The sequence below is a fragment of the Galeopterus variegatus genome, unplaced genomic scaffold (assembly GCF_000696425.1).
Source record: "Galeopterus variegatus unplaced genomic scaffold, G_variegatus-3.0.2 Scaffold7111, whole genome shotgun sequence".
Lineage (NCBI taxonomy): Eukaryota > Metazoa > Chordata > Mammalia > Dermoptera > Cynocephalidae > Galeopterus > Galeopterus variegatus.
In genome coordinates this window covers 86,977-96,435 of record NW_007733222.1, presented here as the reverse complement: position 1 = coordinate 96,435, position 9,459 = coordinate 86,977, and the positions used below count along the sequence as shown (strand labels likewise).

The 9,459-nt window shown below is 53.3% G+C and overlaps 1 protein-coding gene across 1 annotated transcript; it reads right to left on the bottom strand.

Annotated features, from left to right (window-relative positions):
- Positions 1-7,414: 7,414 nt before the first annotated feature.
- LOC103607092 (putative uncharacterized protein FLJ46204) lies at positions 7,415-7,712 on the bottom strand (the record flags this gene model as incomplete). Its single annotated transcript, XM_008591644.1, has 2 exons — positions 7,647-7,712; positions 7,415-7,565 (listed from the first exon to the last, which is right to left on the bottom strand). Coding segments are annotated over exons 1-2 (217 nt in total), but the record flags the coding sequence as incomplete, so codon positions are not given.
- Positions 7,713-9,459: the final 1,747 nt, after the last annotated feature.

The window sequence follows — 9,459 nt, the reverse complement described above, 5'->3', positions numbered from 1 at the left end:
GGATGTGTGTGTGTGTGTGTGTGTGTGTGTGCAAGTGTATGGGTTAGTATACACATATATATTTCTTTGCTCTGACCATTGGACGGGCCTGGAAGTAATGACATCCCAGTAGCAATGAGCATAGACTGCACCTAGATTTTGGTTTCTAATATCACTCTCCAATAAAAGGAACTAGGCCATTAGAGAAAGGGTTGATGCTCAGCAGACACACACACACACGCGCGCGCACACACACACACACACGCACATGATAGGGGTACGTGACATGGACACAGGAGCTGACTGAAAGAGCCCCCAGTGGCCAAAGCTTGAATGATTTGCATAACAAAATAAATTAAGCAATCTTGGATTATAATCCAAAGTATAAAATAAGTGTCTATGAGCCCATGGTCAGGCTGGGGCAGTGAAACTATCATGCATGATACTGAAATACAGGAACCATAGCCCTATGCATTTGTCAAAACTCATAGAAATTTACAACACTTTAACGTATGTAAATTTTCAATAAACAAATAAGGGAGAAGAGACAAATCACCCATACAAAAGAATTTCAAATAATTTTTATAGATATTCTGCCCTCGAGGAGAGAAAACGTTAACTCCCCACTCCTTAAGTGTGAACTGTGCTTAATGTCTCTCTTCCAAAGAGTCCTGTGCAGAAAGGAGGGAACATGAGTAACTTACACCGGAGAAAACTGGCAAACACCGCCTCACCCTGGTGACCAATGTCATTCACATCAAAGTCATCCAAAACAAAAAAGTCTGAGAAACTATCACAACCAAGAGGAGCCTAAGAAGACGTGATGACTAAATGTTATGTGGTGTCCTGGATGAGATCCTGGAACAGAAAAAACACATCGGGTAAAAACTGAGAAAATCTGAACAAAGTCTGAATTTTAGTTACAAGCAATGTATCTATATTGATTTATTCGTTGTAACAAATGTATCCTAATAATATAAGATGTCAATAACAGGAAAAACTGGGTGTGTGGTATGTGGAAATTTTCTGTAATATCTTTTTAGCTTTTCTATAAATCTAAAGCTATTCTAAAACCACGTGTTTCTTAAAAAAAATATAAAACACATGGCAATTGGCCCTAGAAATACTATTTAGCAATGAAAAGAATCAAAGTACTAAGACATGCCATGACATAGTTTAATCTCACAAATAGGAGGCTAAATGAAAGAAGCAAATACAAGTCCACGTGTTATGATTCCACCTATGCTCGATGTCCACATATGGCAAGTCCGTAGAAGTCAGCATTAGATTAATGGTTATACCAGTCTAAACCAGGAGTCAGTTTTCCAGGGCAAAAGCCCAGTCTGCTCACCATGCCCTTCAAAACAGAACCTGGAGAAGGGCAGGTTCCCATCTCTGGAGGCTGCATGATCAAGATTTTTACTGTCGTGAAGACCAGGATCCCAAATGCCAAACCACCAGCAGGCTCACGCTTCTCACCTTTGCAGTGTGCTGCCCCAAGAGCCTGGACTGGGAGGCTCAGGGGAGGCCTCTCAGCCTCAGGTGGGCCATCCCGCTCTGCAGACGGATGCAGCCTCAGCCCTCCTCCTCCCGTCTTCTCCACTCACCTCAGCCACCAGCTCCTCCCCATGCCTGGCTAGATACTGACCAGCTGCCCCCAAACAACCAAGGGCATTTGAGAGATGATGCTGCATTGCAAACCAAGACCAAGAAAGCCTCAGAAGAGCCGGCAGGAACTGTAATGAGAAGAGAAATTGGTTATTGACTTTGCATTTTCTTTCACTTAAGCATTTAGACAACCCAGAGCATGAGGAAGAAGCATGGAACAGCACAAGGTCAGCTGAATGGTGGGAGTCAGGAGCACCAGCTTCCAGTCACCAGGGGACCTGCTCCACCTCCCTGGGGACCAACTCCCATGTTTACACACGAGAAGGTTGCATGCATGTGACAGAGGCTTTGGGTGCCAGCTCCGCCTCCTGTTAGAATTTAGAAATGGTAAGTCCCTTAACCTCCCTGAGCCTTGGTTACTCACCTTGTGGGGTCACTGTGAGGATTAGAGATGGGGTGCAGGGCTGCATCCAATTATACAGCAGGAGGGCACATGTGGACCCCCACTCCCATGATTGACATGGGGACTGGTAAAAATACCACCATGTCCCAGCCACTGCTCAGGGAGTGGCTGCATCTCGCTTACTTGCTGGTAACCTGTTGAGTTCTCTGGCAGCAGACACTGAGACTCAGTTTGGGGTGCAAGCTGTTTATTAGGGATCAGCACCTGTGGAGATGGGGAGGAGGAACTGTACCGTTGGAGCTGGGCAGGCCCTCGAACCCTGGCCGGGCCTGGGCAAGGCTGTGACCTCAGGCGCAGGGGCTTTCTGCAAGTCAGGCCAACCCTAGGGCCACTGGCTCTGTGCTGACCACACTGCCATGGGGCAGCAAGTCCTTTTTTGGGCAGCTGGGGCAGCACAGTGTATTTTCCAGGGTGGGTTATGGGGGCACAAACAATTCATTGATAATCAGCACCGAGCTGGGATTCAGATCCAGACAGTGCTGCTTCCAAGACTGTGCTGGGAACCACTGTTCTGCCTCTTAACAAGTGACATTTGCACTGTGCTTCAGAACTTGCCAAGCCTTTCCACCTCCATGCTGGCCCCATGAGGACTGTCCACTCTGTACTTCAGTTGATGACACTGAGTCAGAGACTTCGTGGTCTCTTGTCCAGTGTCACACACAAAGCAGTCCCAGCTCCTCAGTGAGGCCACTCTGGAGGCCTCTGCATGACCAGCAGCAGTGGCCGTTCTGCTGCACTGAGCACTATGTGGCTCAGTGTCAGGAAGATCTTGGCCCTGGCTGGTGGTGAGTTAGGTGGCTGGTCCCTTACTCACAGAGGTGGTGTGTGGGTGTCAGTCCCACAAGTGCCTGGCACAAGGGAAGACACATCTGCCCCCAGGGAGAACCCCGATACGAGGAGAAGAGGGAGCAGGAGGTAGCAGATGTGCCCTGTGCTCTGTGCCCACCCCTTTCAAGACACCACCTGCAGTGCAGACCACGTCTCAGCTCAAGGCGAGCTGCTGGCAGAGCCATGCGGATGAGGCAGAGGTATTGCTGGCACGGAAAGAATAGAGACATCATCCTCATAGCTCTGAAATAAAATGTGTTCAAGGGAGGAAATTTAGCCTGAAGTGGTGCTCATCAGCCTCACAGAGAAGCTGTCCCCCTCCCAGTCACCCCAGGCTGCCTTCTCCCCAAGTGCTCCTGGGTCACAGCCACTGCCGTCATCTGTGGCCAGGCCAACCTCATGAGGGGCTTTGGGACGCCAGCTCCTCTGGCCCTCAGACCATCCGTGGTGGCTGTTTCTGTTAGGTCCCTGGGGCTGAGAACCTGACCTTTAGAAAGCCCCATGCTTCGGTTTCGTTTCTCCCAGTTTCATTTCTCTTAAGTGTCATTCCTCTAAGTCTCTGTTCCCACCAGCAGGCTCTGCGCAGAGTGTGACTCTGTAACTGTTCCCTTAGCACAAGGTTTCTGCCTCCCCACGCCTTAGACTCTGTTCCCATGACCACGCTGTACCCGGAGTGGAACACTGTGGCCGTCTCCCTAGGCTAGGCCGGATGCCAGTCTTTACCCTATAAAAGGAGGCGCCCCGCTGCCTCTCGGCGCTGACACCATTTTTCAGCTCAGCCGGGCAGGTCCACTTGCCGCTGGCTAATAAAATCTGTTTTTCTTCCTTTACCTGGCTCGCGTCTCCTTCCTCAGTGGCCTTACAGTTTCCCTTTGGGGCTGAGCCCCTGAGACCTGGAGGGGGCACAGGGGCCCCTCGGGGCTGCGTCACAACTGCCCGCCTTCCACGACTGGGCTGCTCTGGTGACCACTGATTTCCTGAGAGCTAAAACTGGGCCCCATGTGAGGCTTCTGCCTCTTCACACTCTGGGACCAGCCAACAGTCCCAGCATCAGCTGCAGCCATCGCACACCCCAGCTGGCCCCACGTCCTTGGCCCCGACCAGCATGGACCCTGATTGTCTGTCAGAACTGCCCTCCCTCCTCTCAGCCCAGTGATCTGCTCAGACGTCCCACCTCTGCAAGCTGTCCTGGCCTCCTCCTCTCCAGAGTCAAGGGGACTCTGGTCTGTGCTCATTTCCTGGCAGCCACACTCCCTGCAGGGCATGACTGTCATTCTTTACTTTCCTACCCACCCCCCACCCCCGGAATTGTGGGCCCCCTGTGGGCAGGAGTGGGCCTGAGTCGCCCGTGTCTCCCAGTGCTCACGCAGACCCTCACAGGGACCTCCACACGACTCTCACATGATCCTCCCACAGATCCTCACAAGGACCCTCACAAAGACCCTCACAAGACCCTCCCACAGACCCTCAGAAGGCCTTCACACAGTGCTTGTTGAAAGGTGGCCTGAAGGTGCTGACGGTCACCTGAACCAGGCCCCTACCCCCTACTTAGTCCTGCTGTCTCTGCTCTGACCTACCCAGGCTCCAAATGTGACCCACATGCAGGGCAGAGGGCAACGCCAAATCCTAATTATGATAAATGTGCCATCTCCAAGGCTCAGTGTGCCGAGAACGGGGCTTAATAGCCACAGGTTTCTGACTGGAGCACCGGCCCTGCTGCTGCTGACTCCTGTGACACACGGGCACGTGCTCACCGATATGCACTCAGACACAGGTACACATTGGCACACTCTCACACGCACGTGAACCCTCACATACACACAGTCGCTCCTCAGTCACCCTAGCCACTTCTCGAGTGCTCCATGTCCACATGTGGCCAGCGGCCACTGTACTGAACAGCACAGACTAGAGCATTTTCCTCCTCATGGAAGGTTCTGGTTGACAGTCTGGCCTGCAAGGACCAGTGCACTTGCACCTTTGCAGCTCACCCGCATGTTGTGTTCCCGCTCAGGTCACCTGGATTGCTGCCTCCAGAGCACCATGCCATGTGGGATTGGAGAGAGCCAGCTCTGGGCCTCCCCTAGTTCCCTGTTATCTCAGTCTGAAATACAGCCTGAAAGCCCCTCAGTGCCGTCAAGTGTGCTCGTGACTCCCCGTTATCAGGAAATGCACACTCAAAGCAGACAGATGACGAATCCCACCCCACTTCCCATCTGGAGTTTTGGAGGAGCTGCAGGTTCACCTGCACAGGACAAAAGACGATGCTCTCCCCAACCACAGGAGGAGGTAGCTGCTTCTGCCCCGTGGCCAGCTGTGAGCACTTGCTGTTCACGGAGTCCAACATGTCCTGGAAACACCAGTTAGGAGATCCTCAGCAGCTTAGCAGGCCGGTTCGGGGTGCTCAGCCCCAGCACTCTCCCATCTGCAGTTGATGGAGTTGGGGACACGAGGTTTGAGCCAGGCCACATGGGGCTGGGGGCACTTGTCTGCCCTGTGCACACCTGTCTGAGTGTGTCCAGAGATGAGCAGAGCACTGGCCTGATGGCCCCTGGCCTGCTTGCCCTCAGCACTGCCCGTCCTCCCAGGCCCGCCTCCAGCCCGGGCAGTGCCAAATGCTATGGCAAAATCTCCTGGTCTCCAGGGCAGGAGGGGATATCACACTGAGCCAGGTTACTCTCTCTGCCCTTTGGGTAGGGAGGACAGGGATAGAAGAGTGGGCAAGAGCAACGTGCATGGTGATCAGGAGCATGGGCTGCAGGACGCGCCAGTCCTGGGCTCAAATCTCACCACAGTCACTTACCAGGTGCCTGATCCAAGGCAAGTCACTGAGGCCACTGAGTCTCAGATTCCTCCAATGTAAAATGAAGTTATGGCTCTTAGTTAAAGAATCATCGTGGTGCCAAAATGAAGTAATACATTCACAGTTAGTTTCTGGCACACGAAGGATACTCAAAAATGGTTGCTATGATCCTCCTCCTCCTCCTCCCGAGGGGTGATGGGGTGTTAGTGTGGGCAGGAGCAGCTGAGAAGTGAATGCAAACCGAGAGAGGGACGGGGAATGAGGCCATGCGGCATCTTCCCTGGGCCCCACTCCTGCCCCTGCAAAGAGGAAAGGTCGTAGACAAAGCGGAGGTGCCAGCCCTCAGCGTTCCCCTCTGTGAAATGGGTTGCAGGAGGTGACTGGTTTACAAAATGCTGCTGCATAGGAGGCTTCCAGTAACATGTGCTTCTTTCTCCTCATAGTCGTGGCCTCTCCCTGGGCTTAGGAGGAGGAGGAGGCCGAGGTGGGCATGAGGATGGTAGGAGACTGATTCTGGGTTTCCTTTAGTTCTAGAAGGCAGCTCTCCCGTGAGAGCTGCACTGAGGAAGAAGAGAGCAGCTCTCCTCCCCTCTCTCATGCCCAGAGGGGACATGTGGCCCCAACAACACTGAGCACACTGGGGCTCAGGGTAGGCAACTACCTCCCGCTGGCTCTGGCCTGGAGATCTGGGGATGGCTCACAGACCCAGGTGTCAGGGCTGCACTCCAGCCTGGGCTTCCTGCCCTCCCTCCACAGGAGACTGAACCCTCTTCAGGACCCTTGTGGTGCCGGGTCACCTCTCTCCTGGTGCCCCAGTCCCATCCCACTTTGCCAGCAGAATAGCCCTACCTGAGGGGCACACGTGGCTCTCTGGACTGAGGGAGAGGCCGTGTTCCTCAGCCTCAGAGGTTGGAGCTGCCCTGGTGCTGCCCACCTAGCTCTGGGCTACAGATCCTGGGCTGTGGTACTCAGTGCAGCCTAGGCCACATGTCCCTCCACATCCCTTACAGGGAAGAAAATGCAGCCCACCTGGAAGAGAGTCCTGCATGGGGAATGCAGCCTGGCCACTGAGCTGAGCACTTCCCCGCCACTGCCCTGGACCCGCCCAGTGGTGGGCCCACCCGCTCAGGAGAAGTCCACGCACAGCGAGACCTCCCCTCTGCTTCAGCCAAATGCCCCTGCCACCCCTGCTACCCCCGCCCATCCCCTGTCCTGGGGTCCCTTTCTCATCCCTTCTCTATCAGAGTAGAAATCAACAAATAAATCAGAAAAAAAAGTCTTTTTTCCTTTCAAACTACCACTGTCTGGACAAGTGAGCACACGTTGGTGACTGGAAAACAAAACAAGTCCCCAGTGGAGCACAACCCTAGGGGAGTAAACACAAGTCCCTTCCACAGAGCCTTTCCCTGTGACCTCATCAGCCTCTAGGCCTTTTGTGGGGACCTCCAGGAGTGGCCCTGCCCTCTCTTGTGCTGGTTGGAGTGATGAGCGCCCTGCAGCCTCAGGAGGTGTAGAATCACACAGGACCCCGGCACTGCCCACGCAGCTCTGGACACAGGGAGGAGGGTGAGTGAGTGAGGGTGTTGGTGTGAGTGTGAGTGTGTGAGTGCAAGTGCGAGCTGTGAATTGTGCATGAGTGTGAGTGTGTGCATGTGACTTCTGAGCATGAGTGTGTGTATGTTTGTGAGCTGTGTGTGCATGAGCATGAGTGTGGGTATGTGAGCTGTGAGTTGTGCATGAGTGTGTGAGTGTGAGCTGTGAATTGCGCATGAGTGTGTGTGCATGTGACTTCTGAGCATGAGTGTGTGTATGTGTGTGAGCTGTGTGTGCATGAGCATGAGTGCGGGTGTGTGAGCTGTGAGTTGTGCATGAGTGTGTGAGTGTGAGCTGTGAATTGCGCATGAGTGTGTGTGCATGTGACTTCTGAGCATGAGTGTGTGTATGTGTGTGAGCTGTGTGTGCATGAGCATGAGTGTGGGTATGTGAGCTGTGAGTTGTGCATGAGTGTGTGAGTGTGAGCTGTGAATTGCGCATGAGTGTGTGTGCATGTGACTTCTGAGCATGAGTGTGTGTATGTGTGTGAGCTGTGTGTGCATGAGCATGAGTGTGGGTATGTGAGCTGTGAGTTGTGCATGAGCATGAATATGTGTGAGTGTGTGTGAGACTGAGCTATGAGTTGTGCATGAGCGTGTGTGAGCTGTGAATTGTGCATGAGTGTGAATGTGTATGAGTGTGTGTGTGAGTTGTGCATGTGAGCTATGAGTTGTGCATGAGTGTGAATATATGTGTGGGTGTGAGTTGTGAGTGGGTGTGTGAGTGTGAGTGTGTGAACTGAGTGTGAGCTGAATTGTGCATGAGCATGAATGTGTGTGAGTTGTGCATGTGAGCAATGAGTGTGAGCATAAGTAGGAGCGTGTGAATCTGTGTGTGAGCTGTAGGGGGGCATGAGTGTGTGTGTGAGCTGTGAGTTGTGCATGAGTGTGAATGTGTGAGTTGAGTGTGAGCTGTGTGTGTGTGCATGAGTGGAGCTGTGAGTGTGAGCATGAGTGTGAGTGTGTGCATGAGCATGGATGTGTGTGTGAGCATGAGACAATGCATGTGAGTGTGGATGTGAGGACGACATGGAGGTGGGAGCCTCGTCCCTCCCATTCTCAGTGGTGTCCTCAGCATCCAGGACATGGAACGTGCTGCACAAACATGGTGCGAGAGTGACTGAGGGAGTGGGTGAGTGGCACAGGGCCTTCCCAGCTCACAGAGGAGTACGCAGAAGCCCAGGGAGCCTGCACATGTCAGAGCTGTCACTCAGACCCAGGAGTCCTGACCCCCAGTCCAGTGTTATGTCCTCACTGACCACCAGCTGCCTCTAACAATAAAAATGATGATGTAGAGTGGGCAGCAGGCCCCACCCTCTGACTCCAGGTGGTCTTTCTGGCCTCTGCCCTCCACTTTCAGGACTGGACAGGTGACAGGACTGGGCCCTCAGACATGCAGGGTTCCCAGGACTTATCCACCCACCTGGAACACAGGTCGTTCCCAGGTTGAGTAAGGGAGAGGGGGAGGAGCTTGTCCTGTCAGTGCTGCTATGGGGGAACAGAGGCATTGTAGGATCAGGAGTCTGGAATCCAGAGCCTTCCTCGTGGGAGCAAACCCCAGTCCCTCTGGGCCTTGGTTTACTGGTGTCTGCAGTAAAGCCTGCCGTGGACTGAATGTTCATGTTCCCCCAGATTCTTATATCCAAATCCTACCCTCCAAGGTGATGGTTTGAAAAGATAGGGCTGCTGATAGGTGATTAGATCATGAGGGTGGAGCCCCCATGAATGGGATTAGTGCCTTTATAAAAGGAACCCCCAAGAGCTCTGTCTCTGCTCTCTGCTATGTGAGGTTGCAGGCAGAACACAGACATCTACAAACCTGAGAGAGGCCCTCTCCGGACACTGAATCTGCGAGCACCTTGAATTTGGGCTTCCCAGCCTCCAGAACTGTGAGGAATAAATGTCGTTTAGTCTGTGGGATTCTGCTGTAGCAGCACAAACTGACTAAGGCAAGGCCTGACCCCATGTCCGTGTCCTGGGCTGCTGACCTGTCTCTCTCTCTCCTCCCACCTCCCAAGGCCCTGCAGAGGATTTGAGTGCAGCCCCCCTGGCCAAGACTGCCTTGTGCCGACTCCATGGTGAAAAAGCCTGCCCCAGCCACTGACATGGACAGGACAGTAGGGAGCAGAAGAGGTACCCCAGGGCTGCAGCTTTTATTCTCTGAGATTGGACACCTGCCCTGGGAGATT